Genomic DNA, 22,306 nt, shown 5'->3' on the forward strand with positions numbered 1-22,306 from the left:
ATCATTATGCTTCAATACTGAATGTTTATTGAACCTACGTATTCCAATAACACTTCAAAGGATGGGGGCAGACAATCTCAGCATATCACAGTTCGGAACTAGATTCTTCAAAGCAAACTAAAATCACACATAGTCTGGTTATTTATTTTCTAATTAAATTCAACTTTTGCTTATACTGATATTCTCTGTTTAATTTGTGACTCTTAATTGGCATTTATCCCCATTTTTTTCTGTCTCTTGCCATTGTTCTTTTTGTTTGTTTGCTTTTTACTTTGGATTGAGTTATTTTTTTTGGATAAGGGGAGATAATGAAGGGGAACACAAGCAATAAAGAGGAAGCAGATAGGATGAGAAACAAAAATGTGTGGGTAGGGTGGGCATTTGTCTGTCCGTGATTGTGTGTCCGTCTCTGTATCTGAGTGTTTGTGTTTCTGTTTTGTCTGTTGTCATGCGTATGCGTGTGTTTCTGTAAGTTATTGTGTTTTTTCCTGTCTGTGCTTGAATTTATCAATGTGTCTGTGCATGCCACTATTTGTCTTCATGTTTGCTTTTGTATATGCATGAATGTGTCTATATGTGTATGCTTTTGAGTTTGCATGTGTATTCTGTATGTTAGTCTGCTTTACAAGGGTGTGTATATTTGTCTCTGTGTGTAAGTGTACCTTTATGTGCGTGTGTATGTGTCTTTCTGCATGTGTCTGATTTGGTTTGTTCATGAGTTTTAATGTATGTCTCTGTTTGTAAATATATCCATGTACGGCTATTTATGAGTATTTCTCTGTATCCCCATGAGAGATTTTCCTGTATATGTGTCTTTAATCTGTGCATGAATGTGTCTTTATATGTATATTTGTCCTTCTTTAAGGGCGTCTGCATGCTTGTCTGTATGCTTGTATGTAAGCCTAAATGTATGTCCATATAGGCGGCCTCTATAAGATTATATCTAATTGTGTATCTATTCATGGATATGTTGGCTGTACAAGCGCCCTCTCTGTGTGTTAGATTACATACAGAGTGCTTCTTTTCAGGGGCTGTTCTGGGAAGAGTGAGTCTAAAAAGGCATCAGGGGGATGGGATGTGAGGGTACCAATAGATGTTCTTTGATTTAATGAGATGGTGTCAGAGGAGGGGGCCTTGACTAGGTTGGGTACATTTTTGCTCTTAGTTAAAGTCCCAGATATTTTTGAAACTGTGCAACAAGTGCGTTTCACGCACAGCCTCACAGCACAAAGCATTCATATGGGTCACTTTAAAATGTCATGTCCCTAGGCCCAGACGGTTTTGAGGGAGGCAATTAAAAAACCTTCTGAGAAGAACTACTCCCACACCTGGAAGCCTTATTCCAAGACATGATTACAGGGACCCCCGAACAGGGACATGACACAAACAAACAATACTTCTCCCGAAACCGGGCAAAGACCACACCCAACCATCTCCCTTATTAATCATGACAGCAATATATTCGCCAAGATCTTGGCTGGGAGACTAAATCCACTCCTGACACATCGAATTCACGCAGACCAGGTGGGATTCATCCCAGGCAGACAACTGTTCGAGAACACACGCCGAAACATAGACATAATCTGGACACTGGCTGCAGCCAAAACTCCATCCCTAATCCGCTCCCTCGACGCTGAAAAAGCTTTTGACCGCGTAAAATGGCCCTACATGTTCACGCTACTAGAGCACCTAAGTTCCCCCCCCCCCCCCCCATATATCACTGCATTACGAGCACTATACACTAATGTATCGGCACAAATAAAAATATCTGGGGCAACTTGCCCACAATTCAACATAAGCAACGGCACCCGGCAGGGATGCCCACTACCCCAATTACTCTTTGTGCTGAACCACTACTCCAGGCCATCAGGGAACACCCTCAGATCTCTGGGGTCAAGATAGAGGGCCTCAAGTTCCTAGCCTCTGGGTATGCGGACGACGTATTGCTCACTTTTACCAAATCCATTCCATTCATGCATGCTCTGCTCCCACTCCTTCAGTCCTACAGTGCCATTTCAGGCTACAAAGTCAATTTGGAGAAATCCAGCGCACTCCACATGAATCTCTCACAGGCGGTCATCGCCCAAATCTCCTCAGACCATCACATACACATCTCACACCGGGCATGAGACCATGGGACTTCAAGGGCTTCGAGCGTGCTGACCTCCAGAGGGTCCACCAACTAAACACAGGTGGCTCAGTGGTCTCATTCCCGGAACTACAATCTAGAGCAACCCTAACCCCATCTGACTTCTTCAGATACCTTCAACTCAGAAACTACGCCACCCTAGCAAAGGTGAAAACCGCTGCCAACACCAAACCAACCTTCTTTGAATAAATCTGCCATGAGGAAAAATATCAACGGGGCCTGATCACCCAACTCTACTCCCACCTCTGTTCCACCGCTCAGGAATGGGGCGACTTACACTACACCAACAAATGGGAAACTGACTTAGGAGAAACATTAGAGGGCATCGACTGGCAAGACATATGGGAGGCCAACTCAAAAACCTCAATATGTGTCACTATGCAGGAACAATCTTACAAAACAATGTTCCGGTGGTACACCACACTGGTCCAACTATACCAAATGAAAAAGACACCCACCGACCTCTGCTGGCGAAACTGCAGAGAAAAAGGGACCTACACCCACATGTGGTGGCACTGCCCCAAGGTTAGATTATTTTGGGAAAACATTCAAACACTGACATCCCAGATACTATCCAGACCGGTCGAACTGAACCCATGGACATTCCTACTGGCAAAACCCTTTGACAACTGGTCCAGACCAGAACAACAGCTGTTTAACAAAATCGCCCTAGCAGCCAGAAGGGCCTTGGCCCAAACCTGGCTACGGCCCACCACAACCCCCATAGCCACGGTGCTCAACAAAATTAAAGAATGACACCTCATGGACAAGCTGACAGCCGAAATACGAGGCTCCATAAAAACGTTTTCTAAGACGTGGAAACCGTGGGAAAGCTATGTTGATAAACACTAGAGACACACTGACAGACCAGGGACCCGACAGATACAACAATGACCAAATCATCTCCCCCTAACCTCCCCCTCCCCTCACCCCAGACTCCTTCCCCTTCTTCTACTAGGCCGAGACAACCGGTACCCCGGCCTACTGTTCGTTACACCAAGCAACCAAAACAAGTTCAGTCAAACTTCTTGTTACTACAAGTTAAACATGTTTTCTTACTATTCTTGTATAAAAAAACTGCAGAAAGATGGCAGCTACTACTCCAGTGTCAACAAGACACACCATGTATATTACTTGTAATTCTGTTCCAACTGTATACAACTGAACCATACATGGGCTTTAGCACAAGCCACTAAACAGCAAAAATGTGACAACTTCTGTCAATGCGAAAATAAAGAATACATTTTTTTTTTAAAAAGTCATGTGATCTGTGAATCATGTGATCTGGCAGGATGAGTCACACATGCCAGCATTTAAATAACACAAAATATGGGGTGAACTCATCCAAACATGATACCCACAAATCTAAGGAATTCATACATTTTTGTTTTCTTTTACAATCACAAAGCTTGACGAAGGATGTGATACATTATATATACTTTTTGTATGTCACATTCCATCTCACTTTTAGAATTTTCCTTCTTAAAGACATTTATTTGGTTGTTTACTTAAGTACGAATTATCAAGAATTAAAAGTGTTGGGGGTGGGGGGGAGGATTAAAATCAACTTTTCACAACTATCTATACATTTGAACTTGAATTTATTTTGAATTCCCAACAATTTTCATTTTAGTAAATTACCCCAATTTAATTTTTATTATAATTATCTTTTAAATACGAAATTAAACTTTACTTAAATAAATACAAACTTGGGAAAATGAGAAATAATTATTCATCTTCAGTCAGATAATGAGGAGAGAGAGAGAGAGAGATTTTTATAACAAAATTCTGTATGAGACTATAGGGCTTATTTAACAGAGTGTTGTAGTGAATTGAAAACCAAATTTTCAATTAGAGACAAAATTAGTCAAAGTTGTAAAGAATTTGAAGAATTTCTGAAACACTAGATTTTGCTTCTAAATTTTTCAACTTTCTTTTCAGTTAAATGTTTAGTGAATAAAACCTTTAGTTACTCATTTTTTCCAATATACCCAAATCCAAAAATATTTTCACTAACACAGGTCCAGTTTTTTTTTACCTATATAGCAATTTGCAACCCCCCCACATCCTACAATTTGTAATTCCTTTGCCAGTTCTCCACAATTTCAGTTTAGTGACTACACCATATATGTCTCAATCTTTAACCCCTTAAGGACACATGACATGACATTCCCTTTTATTCCAGAAGTTTGGTCCTTAAGGGGTTAAATCCGCGTATCTGCCCAATCATTTAACTTCTGCTAAAATAAATAAAGAATTTTGTTTTTCCAAAACAATTAAAAATTTAGACAGCAGCGATTTATCTCATACCTTATTTTACATTTAAAACCACCTTTTACTCGATCCACCGTTGTTACTTTGAGTTGCTATATATATTTTTTATTTTTTTTAGTCTTTGTAGGCAACGGAATGTCCAGCTTTGCCTTTTTCGGGCCAGCGATGACAAGGCAGGGAATGTATTTTCTATTAATAGGTCTGGTGTATGAAGGCCAGCATGAAGATCAGGTTGCAAACTAATGCGCCTACAGATTACTTGTTCTATGTCCCATACTAACATTTTAGAGATCTTACCCTGGAACATCTCCTCCGCAAGCACCGTGTTAAAGGCATAGAAAAAATATATATATTTGGAATGTGTCCTAAAAAAAATAAGGTCATATCTAACTCTAAAAGTAGAATCTTTTTCTATTTCCATACTCATCCTATTTTACCTTCTATTTTTTTTTTTTAAACCATATTTAGGACAAAATAGGCAAGTAAAAAATAGATGAACTTGAGAACCTGTCTCCACCTATTTTAGTTATCCATTGTGACCTCAGTTTTACAATCTGGCTTTTATTTTATTCTTCTGCTTGGTAAATAAGCCCGAGTAGAATGAATTCACTAAACAGCGACTTTTAAAAAAGAATTGAAAATTTAAATAGCTACACTTCAAAAGTTCTACAGTTTAGCTGTTTTTTCGATTTTCTTTATTTTGGATCAAATTTGCAATTCTGTTTTTTTGTCTACACCAACCGGGAAGCTGTCTCCAAGCATATAACTAAATCCAATTACACATTCAGAGTCACACGCTAAACAATACATTTAGAAAATTGGAGGTAAAGGTAGTTCCGATCTAATGTAGTTTATCCAGTTCAACTATTTTTGCCTTGCGGATTTAATTCACTAAAAAACAGTGTTTAGTGTATAACCTTGATTGTATTTCTTGCACTTTCTTGCTAAACCTCTGAAGATTTGGCCTTTCACTAACATTTGTTGCAAAGGAATTTCAGCAAGGTACCAGGAAAATTAGTACCAAAAAGTCATTTGTCATTAGATGCTATATATACTCTTGTGGACTTTATGTTATATATAAAAATAAATAAAAAAAACCTCTGTACTAGATACTGTATTTTAAAATTGGCTAACGAGGTGATCATAGCTTTAATGCAGTGCTCATGATTGAGCTTAAATTTTACATAAGTATTGTGAAGCTATGTCTATAATTATTTGTTCTGACTTTGGCCAGAAACTTACCTCAGCTTGTCTCCAACTTACCAGTTATTCCGTGGAGTCCACAGCAGTATGTTCTAGTCTTCGTAGGTCTTCTCCCACCGACAGATATGGTTCCAGTGCTGTGCATTCTCTTAATACTAATCATCTCTTTAACTGTAGTCCAATTCCAATAACAAGTTCTAGTCCATTTTGCTCCTTATGCCAAGTCCTATCGTGAACCACAAAATGCTTATTCCAGTTCCGTTTGTCCTGGCATTGTCCTTATCCTTGTATACTGATATAATTGAATGTTCTATCAATTCTATTTATTTTTGTAGAGCCTTGTACATGTTCGGTGAGGCTCGTGAAGCCATACACTGGCCAGCTGAGTATGAGGATATGGACAATGGATTAACATTTATATGGCAATAATAACCTTTAACATGACTTTAAATAATTCATTTTCATTTTCTGTGGCATGAACAAGCCAGTTTCCGTAGAATTCAGCATTTGCTAACACATAACTGTTGCATATTGACCGAAATGTAAAGCCAAAATATCAGAAAAAGGGAAATTCTACAACTTAACTATTGCTCCAATTCGGCTATTTATTTGAAAATGTGCAGTTCCCTAAACTGTTCCTGACAGTACCCAGACCCTTAAAATTTGAAATTCTGGGAGCAGTGCTTGACTGCAATGCCGGACGGATGCAACTCAGAGGAGCTCCGGTGCTTGACCTCCATCCTAATCTTGCTATTTACACCCAGTCGAAGGAGCTACTTACCTTACCGGTATCCCAGAACTGACTGGAGGTACCTACGACTGGTGATGCCACTGATCGGGCACGCTTGGCTGAGGGTCGGCCTAGAGACTTTGTGCGCCTGAAAGGGTGGAGAGGCGGCTGATCTCTGCTCCTATTTGGCGTTGCTGCTTGGTGCCCTGTCTCCACCGCCCCCGGACCGCTGGGGGTGATTCCGGTCTACCCCTCGGAGGCTCCTATATTAAACTGTGGGCACGCGGCATAACTCGTGTGAAGGCAACAAGATATAGGCCCGCAAGATGGCGGAAGCCACATGCTTCACTGACCTGCATGGTGATATCCTGCACCGACTAAACAAGATCTTCGACACATTCTGGGCAAAACTGAAGTCACGTCTGGAACATACAGCTCCGCGCAGACTGCCTGTGGATGGGAACCCACGAGATGAGGCTCTGCTTACAGTGAATAGCCCCTACTGCACTCGGACACAGGTGACGCAAATAAGTGGTCAGAGGCAGACATGGAGACAAGCGGTGAGTGACCTATCGCAGCGCTGCAACAAACCTTACTAGTGCCCAGAAGCAAGCCTGAAATTGACACATCCAGAAGAGTTTGGGCAGATTCCATCTAGCCTGCCTGATCATCTTGTTGATTCTCCCCCACGTGGACTGCTGGGCCTGGCAGGACACTGATTGGCCCCAGCAAGGCATTAACCGAATCTTAAGCACAAGGATGGACCCTCCTATCCCTGGCTCTGCACCCCAGCAATATACCCAATGACACTTCAAGCTCAGAAAGAACTTTATTTTTGCCATCTTTTCCTTTTTGTGGGACTTAGTGACCTAGTAATGGGGGCCTTCAGGAGGTTCTTTTATTTCCTGATAAGCTTAGTGCATATAGCCTTCTCACATCTTCTACTAGAGATAAGCTTCACTTGCACAACGATATTCGTCTGTAGTTTTATATATATATATATATATATATATATACTTCACTGTTTTCTCACAACCAGTTTAGTAAACAGTGCTGAATATTGTCTGGTTTTCCATTTCATTCCTTTAAAAAAAAAAAAAAAAACAAAAAAAAAAAAAACATGCTGTATTTATGACATGGTAACAATTCTTACTGTTAAACATGCTCCAGCTAATCTGTCTCAACCATCTTATATTTTCATCCATGCAGAATAAAAATAAATAATTTCTTAAAAATGTAATTCTAAGCTGTTATTCAACAAGCCTACATTATATAATCACTTTATTGTGCTGTAAAACTTTGTAACTTTTCAAATCTTTAACACCTGGTCTTTAGAATGGGCTTGTCTCTCTACATCAGACACAGTAATGTTCCACGTTATGATGACTAATCTGACACCTTCTCACCAGAGTCCAGTCGTGTATCTATTTTCAGTTCACATGAATGACCACTTCCTGTGCAATTCTCATTCCCAGAATGTGATTGCTTCTTATTTTTTTCACAGCTGCTACTTCCTATTCCATATCCTACGTATTGAACTGGTCATGGATAGAAGCCATCTCCTACATGCCGAATCTGTCTTCGTATTTGACTTGGTAACCTGGGTGCCTTCTAAGCTATTGTCTGCACTTCATGCCGTTTGCCTCAAAGAAGCCAAAAACATTTTTTAAGGGTCTCAAACCTTAACAAGTGGGTGCTTGTTACTGGTTGTGTTACTATAGGATTCCATCCGTACTCATCCATGCGTACCTATCAGTCTTCATAACTAGGATGGAAATGTCTAAAACATCAGGAATGCTCATAGAGCTACTGTTTGAGTTGCTCAGAGATTTTCGTTCATTAAACATGGTCCTATAAAACCCAGATTGAAGAAAACGTCGAACAAGTGACTTTTTATTTGGCATCAATAAAGAAATGAGAAATCAAGCAAAACATTGTTTCGGTTTCATAACCGATGTTTGTAATCCATATTAATAAAAATTGCCTTTTTTTAAATTTATTTGTGGAGCCCCATTGTAATTTTTTGGTACGGTATCTGTATTACTTCTCAGAACCATAGTACATTGGAGAAAAAAAACACTAATTGTTGCAATTAAAACGAGAACAGCATAACTGTGAACCATCAAAAGAGGTTTTTTTTTTTTGTCAAGGCAAAGTCAAAGACAAAATTACAAGATTAGTTCTGTGGTTGTTTTTTTCATAGATGTCCTTTTTGTACATATTCCGTGCTGATCCCAAACTCTGCCTTGTACACTATGACATTGGTTGTAAGAACTCGTAGAACTACTGTGGACAGGAAAATGCAGGGCCCCTTTCGCTCTACCCAATGAACACCCATGAATGTAATAATGCTCCCCCCCCCCAAATCCTTTGTTTATTACAAACACTAAGCAACTTTGGTCTGAAACAGATATTGGGCATACACATATATTTATTTATTTACGTGACATTTTTTGCAAGGCTCCATTTTTGGGGGCATTTGCACCAAACCTAATTGATGAATCATTAATCGTTGGTGGACTCTGCACCAAACATTTTATTGAAAGGTACATTTCTAACCAGTTTTAACATATTTAATCCTTTCAATAACCTAATCGATTACCAGAATGTTTTCGTAATTATTCATGTTTGAATTATATTTCAAGAATTAAAATACTATATTAAACTGCTTTAAGCCTTGTGCCTTGTCCGACGTTCTAAGATCTCACATTGAGCTTAAATAAAGTTAAAATAAAAACATATAAATATTTTTAATATATTAAAGAGTAGTATTCTTTGCTATATAATATGTATGGTTTTACATATAACAGAATGGTATTTTCTTTTTTAAATCCAAGCCCAACATTCCTTTTAATTCTTGAAATAGTTTAAACAGAATCTAGATTGATGGATCGGTCAATCTTTGAAATGGAAATGTTTAACTTTTTGTTCTTGTGCATGGTTCCATTGATCTTAGTTATAATATGAATTTGCTGAAGGCAGGATGCAATGTATGTTCCATATGTTATAACTTTATTAAGTAATGTTTTAGGTTTGTGGTGTGTTAACGTTTCAATGTTTTCCCCCCAAACACCACAATTATTAGGCTTGGAAGGAAGGAAAATTATGATTAGACAAAAGTCAATAAATTAAAAAACAAAACAAAATAAAACTATACCCTCCCTTATGGTCAGAATAGAAACCTAACCGGTCATTTACTGCAAGGTGGTAATGAGATTCATTTTAGTGGAACCCCTTCAAGTGAGACCACCACATTTCCCCCAAGTTTGTCTGCCAGGGTAGAACGGTCTTTTATATCATCCAAGCCGTTAACCTGCCATTCATGTTTTATACCTAAAAAAAAAAAAACACAAAAAAAAGAAAAATTAGTGAGCATTGTGAATGGTTATATCATGTATTATGCAAACACTTAAAGGAACACTCCAAACACTATAAACACTGGCACCATTGTAAGTTGTAAAACCGGTTAAGAACGTGGGGCTTCCTGCCTCCTCTCAGCATCCATGCTCTCCTCAGCTAAGCCCTTCAGATAGTTTAGCTCTGACTGTAGTGGAGGCAGGGTGCAGCTCCCAGTGGGGAGAGGAGCAAGTGGACTCTTGGCATCATAGCTACTACAGTTTGTTGCAGTGGTTATGGTGCTTGAAGAGTTCCTTTAATGAGAATAGCTGTATACAATTCTTAACTGTAGAATGAAGAGTAACCCACTGTTATGCAACCTGCGAGTTTCTAGTAGGTTAAAACCCCTTAAGGACAGACGACGGATATATTCCGTCATGATTCCCTTTTATTCCAGAAGTTGTGTCATTAAGGGGTTAAAAGCCATATCGGAACAACATAGATTAAAAAAATAAAAATAAAAAATAAAATCATTGTTTATCATAGCGATGACTACATTATACTTACCTGTAAACTTTTTCTTAATTGCATCTTTGGAACTAGCATATATCATCTTGCTTTTCAGAGGTGCATTATCAGGAGCCCTAAAAAAAAATTGTAAATTAGCACATAGAATTGTTTACATGATCAGTTCCACGAAGAAAGCATTTTTGACTAATAATATATATATATTTTTTTTAAATTGACTGAAATTCTATAATTTTGAGAAAATGAAAGTTGCATTCCTGAGTTTAATTAACAAACACAAATGAAAGTATATACATAATATCGACTGAATGATTTTATATAATTATATATATATATATATATATATATATATATATATATATATATATATATATAGTTCTCAGGTAGTGATCAGCACTTACAGGCTTAAAGTAGTAAAATTCCGAAGTTTATTAAGTTTCCATTAAAATATGATCAACGTTTCAGTTCCCCTTGGAACTTTCATCAGCCTGATCCTGATGAAAGTCCCAAGGGGGACTGAAACGTTGATCATATTTTAATGAAACGTAAAACTTCGGAATTTTAATACTTTAAGCCAGTGAGTGCCGATCACTACCTGAGAACTAAATTTTCTTCCCTAGATTTTTAGCAACCGGCAATTTTTCACCAAGCGTGAGTGCAAGGATTGTATATATTTTTGTTATTTATTTATATATACACACATACACCAACCTAATGCTGATGATTTGCATTAACAATGAAACAGCTGTCCATGAGTGGTTCACTGGCTTTGCATAATCCATGTTTAAAATGGAATGAGGCAAACATGTGATTCTTTGAACTAATTTGCATATGCCCACCCAGAATCCTTTGCAGTAGTAACATCACTGCAGATTTGTGATTTCTGTGGGAAAAGCAAGTCTTAGGGCTTGACTGGTGTGCAGATTATTGTTGAACATTATATATATATATATATATATATAAAAAAATAGTTAATACAATTTGTTTATATTAAACATCTAGAATTATAGCTGTATGGATGGACAAGATTATACACCCTTGATTTAGCTCATTCTGACAGTAATAAATATGTAAGAATGAATTTCGGAAGTCCAATGTCAGAATTTCCTGGTCTTCTCGAAACAGCGATGACTTACAAAAAGTAATTTAAATGTCTCTAGGTCTTATCAAATTATAATTTTTCACCATATGACAGAGTCAGAAAGTGTACTAACTAAGTCAGCAAAATAAAGGCAATGAAATGGTTAAATACGCATATATCTGTTATCAGACTCATATTTCCATCTAAAATGTTTTTCTTTATCCCAACGTTAGGACAGAGCATACAGAAGGATTTTGGTATTGACAGCACTATAGATAGCAATGTTCTATGTTACTCTAATCGCTGTAGCCAAGATGATCTTTTAATTTCCTGATAACTTCTAACATATATACTATTGGGTTCCTGAATATATGAGAAAAGCTAAAATAGCTTTTACTTTAATTCATCTACCGATTGCAGTCTCCACTAATAGAATTTCTATTGAGTAATTTAGGAACTGCAAGCTTTAAGGAAATTGTCCCTTTCCGTAAATTAAGAATAAAGCATGCTTAAAGGGACAATCCAGTGCCAGGAAAACAATCAGTTTTCCTGGCACTGCAGGTCCCCTCTCTCTCCCACCCCACCCATCCCCGGTTGCTGAAGGGGTGAAAAGCCCTTCAGTCACTTACCTGAGACCCCCGCTGATGTCCCTCGGCGGTGGTTTCTGCTTGTGCGGCTCCTCCTCTTCCTTACGTCAGCAGGTGGGCGAGACTGATCCCACCCGCCGGCGGAGGAGACCTAATGCTTTCCTATGGGGATTTTAGCGATGCTGGAGGTCCTCACACAGCGTGAGGATGTCCAGCGATGCTCTAGCACAGAAAACCTGTGCTATGGACCAGGAAGTGCCCTCTAGTGGCTGTCTAGTAGACAGCCACTACAAGTGGAGTTAACCCTGCAGGGTAATTATTGCAGTTTATAAAAAACAAAAAATGCAATAATTACACTGGTAGGGTTAAGGGTAGTGGGAGCTGGCACCCAGACCACTCCAATGGGCAGAAGTGGTCTGGGTGACTACAGTGTCCCTTTAAGACTTAAAAAGTGAAGGAAGCTCATTTCAAAACACGGTTAAATCAGCTACAAAGTATACGGTATGTGGATTTTGTGGATTAGTAAAGCTACTCCAAGCCACCTTAGATTAGGTAATGTTTATTATAGTTGACATAAGGACAGTTTTGGAGGTAATTTTGGAAAAGAACATTTTAAGGACATTTTTTGCATCATTTTTGTTCTACGTCTTTGCCCATGTCATCCTAATACACGTCACTCCTAAAAATATTTAGGTTGCAATTCTCATTGCAACTGACGCGTCGCATCGATATGATGTCAGTGCCTGATCCCATTTCCCTTTCATGGTTCTAGGGCCATAAAGCGCAAAATTCTCTGTATTGAATACATTTTTCTGATTTGACCCGGCTTAGTCCATGACATAGATTTTTGCCCTTCTGGTATCCCAGCTAGTGCGGACACGGATATATATTTTTTGTTAATTCCTGATTCAGCCTTTTTTCTCTGTTTAGTATTTCTTGCCTTGAAATTAGCATGTTAGTTCTTCTACTTCATATTTCTACTCTTGGAACTAAGCTCAGCCACCCTAAATTCCAGTAATATACCTACCTACTGTGCCTTTTGTTAGGTGTTGACTGTTATCTGGCTGAGCATCTCTTCCACATCCTCTAGCACAGTGTTCCTCAACCTTCTCCTCAAGGCTCACCTAACAGTCCAGGATTTAGGCATTACCCGAGTGTGTCTAAGGTGTTTAACTCCTTAAGGACCAAACGTCTGGAATAAAAGGGAATCATGACATGTCACACATGTCATGTGTCCTTAAGGGGTTAAGGTTTTTTTTGTTATTTTTTTTTCTTTTTCTAAACACCTTAGACACACTCGGGTAATGCCTAAATCCTGGACTGTTTGGGGAGCCTTGAGGAGAGGGTTGAGGAGCACTAATCTAGCACAATGATATTCCCTGTTGAGCGCCCTCTGACTGCTCTACAGGTTTAAATGGCCCGACATCCAACAGTTAATACACTGCCTAACGCCGACTAACAGCTTCTTGGTGCACACGCTTACAGTAATGACAGTACATGTGATTTATTATGACACGTACGTTAGTGTGAGAGGGTAAGTGTGCAGTTATGTATGAATGAGCATTAGTGGCTAATTGACTAAGTGCAACAATTTATCGATGAAAATAAGGGATTCGCGTGAGCGTGTGATAATATCTATTGAGGGTAAAACATGAATACATCACTGCTTGGGCTCGTTTCTAGCCCCCTAAAAAATGTGTGCAACGTTAGGGATTATTTTAATTGACCAGGTTAGCTAGCAGATGCCCACACACTCTCTTCCTATATCATTTGGTCCAATATGTGTAACATCGCTGCTTGTGGTGCTGCAGCTCGATGGTGAATTGTAATTACCTCCATGGACAGAGCCTTTTTTTTACCCTCAGCCGTCATTAGTGACGGCTGATGGCGGTAGCTCTGCTTTTTTTTTGTCAAGTGTAGATAAAATATATAAGACAAAGTAGTCCCTTCTCTCTTTTATTACAGTATATCTTTTGACATGGTTGGAATTTCATTGAGATCACAGAAAGCATCTATAGACCGAGCCCTTTTTCGCCTCAGCCGTAACTAGTGATGGCTGAGGACTGGATAAACCTTGACGGTGGTAGGTCAAGCTTTTTGTAAAAGCTTTGTCGAGCGTAGGAAAGTTACATAAGACAAAACAGTCCCTACTTTGATATCTCGTGACTGGGTTGGCATATCATTGGAATTCCAACACAGTATTTAAGACCATTTCATAAACAGTTAATCGTTATTAGAAGCTCAAAACAAATTTGAGAGGGAGAGGGTTACTTTAAGCTACTACTATCTTCAACACTCAGTCTATACTCAGAGTATAACGGACAACAGAATGATCGTAGTCTGGTGAAAACTTGAGAGAATATGAATGAATATTTTTGCACGTTACTACATTATATATTTTACAACCACCACTAGCATAAGTGGCATTGTTCTTTTAGCTACACTATCTAGTGCAATGCTACATGCTGCTCACTCCATCACTAAAAGGGCTAGATCAGGGGCAGACTAAAGGTAGATTTCCAGCTGCTATTGAACTACAAATCCCATCATGCTTTGCTCAGGGTTAGTTAGAAGATCACTTTTTTATACATGTGAGATCAATGATAATCACAAGATTTAAATGCTGAGTTAGCCTGTAAACACAAGTCATGTAATACATGATGAAAAGTTATGAATAGATAAAATAAAGATAATATAAATAAAGTTAAATCACTTAAAAAGGCTAAAAGTCTAATACTTGCTTCTTGGATAAGATATAGGCCTGCTTCAAGGTTCAGCTATAATCGTGAACAAATGTGAAAGGAATATTTCATTTTTATTGACAACCCAAGAATGAATTTGGAGACAATAATAGTGTAGAAAGAAGAATATAAATGGAAGGAATGCCAATGAAAATGGACAGAAAGAATTTGTCTTCTTATAATAAGGAAGATTACCAGTCTAAAATTATTTTATAAAATTGAGGATTGAGGATATCCCCCTTCCATATGAGATATAGCAATTTTGTCCAACTTTGGATGTAATTCGTTGCCCGAAGAGGGTCAGCTGACACTTGTACTTGCAGTATTTGTGAAGAGTGGCCAGACGGTGGGCACTGAGAGAGGCTAATCAAACAGTTAAAAAAGGATGGTGAGAGAACCCCTGGCACCATAACAACTACAGTAATAATAGCAACCAATCCTTAGTCTGAAATAAAACACTTATTTTACACAATATAAGTCACCCTCTTGGTCTCTCGGGACTACATACTGTTAGCAATGTCTGTCATTCACAGTTTTATTTTCTATTTTTATATGAAAAATCTCTAATAAACATGTATAATAATAATAATAATAATAAGAAAAAAGTATCAATATTGAAACACTTTCTGAATTGTGTGAACATTGAATGGCTTTAATTAATGATTGCAAGCAAATTAATAAAAAACATTTAAATATAGGAATCGGTACCCTCTGCATATAAGAGCAAACTGACCATCTGATTCGTACCTAAAGAACATGAACTCAATAAATATTTTATTTGCTGCTCAAGATGTTATTGGGTCTATTCCTGGCATCTGAACATGTTCCCATTAAAAAGTTTGCTTTACATATAAGACGAAGCGACCTCTATCAGAAGACTACACCCATAATAGGAACCGCCACTAGAAGCATTTAAACCCTGTAATAAACAGATTGTCGTTCCTACAGAAAAGCAATGTTTTCAGCTAAAATAGGAAGGGGGGGGGGGGGTGTGGAGGCATGGCACATTGAGATGAATTGGTCTGGGTGCCTATAGGATACAGAAAGTATAAAGTACCAAATAATTGTAGAGGTTATGGTGCTTAATAGCTATTGGAGCAGTTCTTTAGTTTTTTTGTCAAACCATTTTAACTTGGTTTGACAAAAATGGAAGAAATCACCAGCAACTAAAATCTAACTTCTTCACTTGTGATGTCATAATGGGGAAATTTACTTCCTCTTCCCTTGTGATGTCATAATAGGGAAATGTATTTCCTCTTCCCTTGTGATGTCATAATGGAGAAATGTACTTCCTCTTCCCCTGTGATGTCATAATGGGGAAATTTACTTCCTCTTTACGTTCCGTCAAGTTTTTGTACAGCATAAGCAATATGTGACAGTAAGTGGTTCAGAGGTGATTCAGCTCATCCCTTTTGGATGGGTAATGAAAATAATTACATTATGTAAAGGTAGCGGGGTAGGCTTTGGTTGCTGTGGGTTCATTTGATGTTTGCCAAGCCCACTGCAAACAGCTTAAGAAAAAACGATGGACTATAGCCAATACAATAAGTTCAACTGTAGTTATGGTGCATGGGTTGTTCCTTTAAATTCCACTCCTCTCAGGGCATGGCCACTTGCTCTAGAAATGTTTATGTTTTAAATCACTTTTATTTCTGTTTAACGCAGTTCTATTCACACCTCTCCTGGCTGTATCTGACACAGTCTCCCAAAGATAGTTTTAATTTTGAAATCAGATGTGACAGCACAATGTGCTTACCTTAGACGTTTTATCTTCTGCTCTGTTAAGCGAACTTTAATCACACATAAGAGGCTCCTGTAGCCTCTAGCAGGCTATTAACAGAGCAGGAGATAAGTTCAAAATTGAGCAGAATGTGCAGGAAAGGAAGTTTTGAATATTCTGTGTAGGTCAAATGCAGGAGAGGTGTGGCAGGGGCTTCGTATTTATGTAATTTAACTCTAGATGACAGAATTGAGCAGAATTGAAACTGCAGGGGCATTATATGTGTACTAAAACCACCCCATTAAGCTAAAGCTGTTTTGGTGCTTAGTATCCCTTTAAATACGCGTTTAGTAAACCTGATTGAACATATTAACAATTAGCATTTCTCAACATTACATCAAGCAATATACCAGAAGATAAAGACGAGGTCCTCTTTCTTGGACTCTCTGGTTTCATAAGTAGCATCATACAGTCCATATCGGCAGTCGTCAAGTGGTAGAAGATTGACAAAGGTCCTGTAAGGATCTTCAACTGTGCTACCAATTTCTCCCACCAAGATCTGCTTAGCTTGTTCTACAATTATTTCCTTCTTGTCAGGACTTAGGCAGAACAGGACTGCTTTCTTCCTCTTCTTGATCTCCTCTGAAGTGGAAGATTTCCTCACCTTCATTTCATTGAAGACTTTGATGACCTCATCATTTACTGTCACACCAGATGCCTGTAAAGAGTAGGAAACTAATGTTATAGCAGAAAGCAACAAAAACATCCCAAAACAAATTATCCTTTTTGGTAATCTAAATTGATAATCTACCATGGACATTATGGGATCTTGCTGCTTCTTCTTGTAGGCTAACTTACCCATTTTGGTGTTACTCTGTGGAAAAAACCTGAACAATTATGGCCAACCGTTAAACAGAGTATTTCCGTTTTAAAAACTTTTTAACACAACCAATAGGTAACGTTTATTTAATTATTTGATTGTGTAAAGAGTGAAGAAATGACCGCTCCTTTTTAAAGAATTACTACGAGTATCACATATACAACCGCCCACTGTAGTGTTATGATACTAGGAGTACCCTGGCACCATTCCCTGGTTTTCAAACCGTTTACTTCTAGCCCAAATCTGCTGGGCTCCAAGCCTTCTCTAATGTCGGTTGAATGCCATCTGGCTTCTTTAGAGGTGCAGAAGCCAGATGCCAATACTGCTGGCCATTTATTGGCTGAGAGTATCAGCTGGGCGCTCTCAGCCAATGATTAAGTATCTGTGTGACAATGATTAAGTATCATATATAAATATGCACAGAATTGACATTAGCCAGCTGGAGGCCTCATTCCAAGCTGGCTAATGACACTGCCGGCGGTGAAGTTACACGTTTGGCAGCAATAGAAAATTTCTAATTACCGTATATGCAGAGTTTCATACTGAAGAACATATCACCCAAATGCATTCTTCATAGTGCCGTTGGTATTTACCATTAACCCCTTAGAGGGTTATTGAACAAACTGTGAATTTTTAAAGAAAGTGCTAATAGTAGGCCAATATAATCAAACAAGAAAAAAATTGCAACCGTATGATTACAGTTAAACTCGTCTAGCATTAAATGTGTAATATCCTTGTGTCTTTCTGACGTAATTCACAGTTAAAGGAAAAACCTTTTTAGGCTATTGAATCTCTCTAAATTCATGACAGATTTTGTTTATAATCCTATATTACGTAATTGCAATCACTGCTCATAAGATGGATGCGTAACAAAGTGCCAAGTAGTTAAACAGTCCCAAAAATACCAAAATACTCATCAATAAAGTTGTATAAAACTTTATCTGGTTAAACAAGAAACAATTAGCTTTGAACACCAGGAACCCAGATTCAACATGTATATTAAGAATGCATAATTTAAAGGGACCCTACAGTCACCAAAACAACTTCAACTAAATGAAGCAGTTTTTGTTTATAGATCATGCCTATGAAGTCTCACTGCTCAATCCTCTGACATTTAAGAATGAAATCACTTTTATTTCTCTTTATATAGCCCTAGCCACACCTTCCCTTGGCTATGACTGACACAGCCTGCATTAAAAAACTAAACTTAATATTATTATAAATTAAACAGAATTTAAAATAATTGAAGTGTAAATACTAGATGACTCTTTATAGGAAGTGTTTAGGAAGGCAGTGCAAGTCACAAGCAGGGAGGTGTGACTGGGACAGCATAAACAAAGTGATTTAGTTCCTAAATGGCAGAGAATTGAGCAGTAAGACTACAGGGACATGATCGATACACCCAGTGGCGTAGTTTGTATCTGTGCTGCCCTAGGCATGACGTAACTCGGGCACTCCCCTAATTAAAATTTTCCCCACGCACCTTGACTGATAGACACTACCTTACTGATGCATGCACTGACATACACTCACAGAAAGATACAGTCATTGGCACACACACATTTTCCCAACACTAACAAATTATTATTTAATTTTCTTAATTTTAATTGAAATCCATGCAGCCTCCCTGAGAGAGCTGGAGTGCATTCCTTACCTGGGGTCCACTGGGGCTGCTGGGCATATACTTTAAAGGAACACTCCAGTTCCCTTTGCCTTATTTTTATAACAGTACTGATTTCAAGAGAAGTTGACTCAGCACTTTTACAGGAGTCCTTAGTTGCACCTTTAGACAGCAAGAAGGGCTTCCTGGCTCACAGACTTTGAATGCTCATTTGCAGCAGAATGCATTGCACCTGTATGAGAAGCAACGGTTTGGCATAGGTAGGCGATTAGCGCACATGTGCCATAGGTCCTCAATGCTTCTATATAAGAGGCTTTGGATCAGATCCATGCTCATCATTTTTGATGATCTCAAAATCAAGGAATCTGTCTTTTTTTTTACCAATATGAGGGGAGGGGGAGCTCTAAATTTAAAACTAAAAATGAACACCGCAACAGTGTGGATATATATTTATTTTAGTGTTAAAGTGTTCCTTTGAGATGTACCATTATTATGAGTGTTTATAAATTTAATTTAAAGAACTTATATACTTCAGACACTTAATATATTAATTATGACATATTGATAATACTCCTAACTGAACTATACTGTTCCTAAAAAAAAAAGCAATTACTGAAAGTTAAATCCAATCACATATACGTTTCCACATTTTAACTTTATTTTTTTTTTTTTTTAAATATATCATTTTGTACTTTTGATAGGTCCTTGACCAACATGGTGTCACCTTAAATGCCTCTCTAGTCTAGATGACCTGACACTGCATACACTGACTACTCTTTTGCTCTCAGTCTGCCCTGAACTTTGCTTTGTTGTATCGTTCTGTCTCTTTTTGATATCCTGACCTTGGCCTGGTTAAATCCGCCTTGTCTCCTCGAGGTGCTATTATCAAAAAAAAAAAGACCATCAGTTCCTACCTTTTGTAAACTTTTTGGATCCGATCATTAGCTTCTCTGGTTCATTAGGCAATTTTGCGTCATTAAAATAGGTTTGTTATTTTAGGCTTTTTTGTAAAAGGACACTCTGGGCCCATTTCGACTGCATTGCAATAAAGTTGATATGGTACTAGGGGGTCCCAGACGAAGTCTTACATTAAATGGTTAAATCATTAATCGGTTTAACCGTAAAGTTTGGAAGAAGTCACACGATTGCTGTCCCATCCACGTGTTTTCATGTTTCGATACTTCAATGAGTAAGCCTCGGACTGGGTACTGCTGACTTTAAATCTATCACTTGCTCCCCCATTCAGAAAAGTTGATTTGTCGGTGACGAAGATTCGTAGATGACATATTGATGTGACGTGGCACTTTAAATATCTAAGATTTCATCGGTAGATATAACATAGATCTAGAGGGTTGGAATTTACAATAAAATAGGATCCTGAACGTATTGAAATTTAGGTATATTATATACAGGACTGACCCTAATTTAACATTGAAGCTATATATTGTAACTGTGCTAATTTACTATCACATCAACACTATTCTCATGCTTGGTGCACGAGAAAAATTTTCTTAATAGCTTATGACGTCTATTTACGGACAAGATTTGAAATAAGTCCTTAAGAAAAGAAAAAATAATTTGCTCTGCACGACTGGGGATATATGAATTGTGCCAATATCCTCACTTTTAGCACCCTTTGCATTTTCATATAAAAAGGACACAAGGAAAGAACGTAGAAGCAAGATAATGTAAGAATAGCTGTATCAGACATTTTAATTTGTTATTCTTTCTTTTTGATTCTTATATAAACACTGATCAGCCACAACTTTAAAACCACTGACAGGTGACGTGAATAACCTTGATTATATCGTTACAATGAAACCTGTCAAGCAGTGGGATATATTAGGCAGTAAGTGGACAGTCAGTTCTTGAATTTCATGTGTTCAAAGCAAGAAAAACGGGCAAGCGAAAATATCTGAGTGACTTTGACAAAGGGTCAAATAGTGAAAGGCTATGTAAGGTAAGGTAAGGTAAGGTCTTGTAGGGTGTTCCCAGTATACAGTGGTTAGTACCTACCAAAAGTGGTGCAAGAAAGGACAACCAGTGATCCGGCATTAGGGGCATGGGCACCCAAGTCTCATGCACGTGGGGAGCAATGGCTCGATCACCACCTACCTAGAGGTTTGTGCAGATCACATAACCCCTTCATGGCAGTGGTGTTCTGAATAGCAGTGGCCTCTTTCAGCAGGGTAATGCACCCTCCCACTGTCACGTCCTGCTCTGTTCTGTGAAGATGTCTGGCAATGGCTTCTGGTATCCAGTACTCTTGTTACAATTCTTGTTTAGTTTTTCTTGGTTTTTGGTTTTCTATTCTATGTCTGGTTTTCTTTATGCTGGGATTTCTGGGTTCATTCCTGTAATCCATCCCTGGGATTCCCAGTCTCCAGGTTTCATTTAAATGTTTGTTTTATGTTGCTGCACCCGTTTCTTTTCCATCATTCACTCTGTTTCAATGTTCCTGCAGGCAGCTCCTCAAGGCTTCTGCCCTTTCTTGCAGGTAAGTACTATATGTGTCTTTTGGTTGTTTTAGTATACATTAGGCAGTGTAGGACCTGCCACATATGGGGTACATTGGCGTTGTTGGCAGGCTTATGCAATGTATGATCATATAGTCAGGGACGTTTTAGCCGCGAGGCAAACAAGGCATTTGCCTTGGGCGGCATTTTCCAGGGGGCAGCAAAAAACGCCGCCCCGCTGGCGGGTGGCTGGCGAGGGAGCACTTCCTCTGAGCTGTCTGCTCAGCTCCCTCGCGCGCCGCAGAGTGAGGTTGGGCCGCCTCCCAGCCTCACTCTGCGGCGCGCGAGGGAGCTGAGCAGACAGCTCAGAGGAAGTGCTCCCTCGCCAGCTGCCCGCCCAGCCCATCAGCCCGACCGCCCAGCAGCCACTGGACCACCAGGGAGAAAGAAGACCCCCCCCAGCATTCCCAAAGGTAAGGAGGCTGGGGGGTTTAAAGTAAAAAAAAAAAAAGTGTTAATGTGAGTGAGTGTGAGTGTGAGTGTGTGTCTGTTAGTGAGTGTGAGTGTCTGTTAGTGAGTGTCTGTTAGTGAGTGTGAGTGTGTGTGTGTGTGTGTCTGTTAGTGTGTGTCTGTTAGTGTGTGTGTGTGTGTTTCTGTTAGTGTATGTGTATCTGTCAGTGAATGTGTGTGTGTGTGTGTGTGTATTTAGAAGGCGGGGGTAAGGGGTTGCGTAGGGGGGAGGGGGGCGCCTGAGTTTTGTCCTGCCTAGGGCAGCACAAAACCAGGATACACCACTGCATATAGTATGACTAAATCCCCATGAATTTCATATGTAGTACTTAGTTATTTCTCCTCTTGTTTTGCCTATGTTATCTTGTCTTGTTTTAGTTTGTATCCCAGTCATGCCCATATTATGTTTGTTTTACTCATGTCTTGTGTATATGTTCTGGGTTTAGCTTACTATCCTTCTCTGGTTCTGGGTTCTATTAGTTCTGTCTTG

At 38.8% G+C, this 22,306-nt stretch overlaps 1 protein-coding gene across 1 annotated transcript in view; it reads right to left on the reverse strand.

Moving 5' to 3' along the window:
• Window positions 1-8,233: 8,233 nt before the first annotated feature.
• The window catches only part of LOC134582436 (cofilin-2), a 36,480-nt gene continuing 22,407 nt past the window's right edge, over window positions 8,234-22,306 (reverse strand). The window contains exons 2-4 of the mRNA XM_063439034.1: window positions 16,760-17,067; window positions 10,260-10,336; window positions 8,234-9,689 (exon numbers count right to left, since the gene is read on the reverse strand). Of these exons, the coding sequence (XP_063295104.1) occupies window positions 9,574-9,689; window positions 10,260-10,336; window positions 16,760-17,067 (501 nt within the window). The 3' untranslated portion in view covers window positions 8,234-9,573. The remainder of the gene's footprint in view (window positions 9,690-10,259; window positions 10,337-16,759; window positions 17,068-22,306) is intronic.

This window comes from Pelobates fuscus, chromosome 13, assembly GCF_036172605.1.
Source record: "Pelobates fuscus isolate aPelFus1 chromosome 13, aPelFus1.pri, whole genome shotgun sequence".
In the NCBI taxonomy this organism is placed as follows: domain Eukaryota; kingdom Metazoa; phylum Chordata; class Amphibia; order Anura; family Pelobatidae; genus Pelobates; species Pelobates fuscus.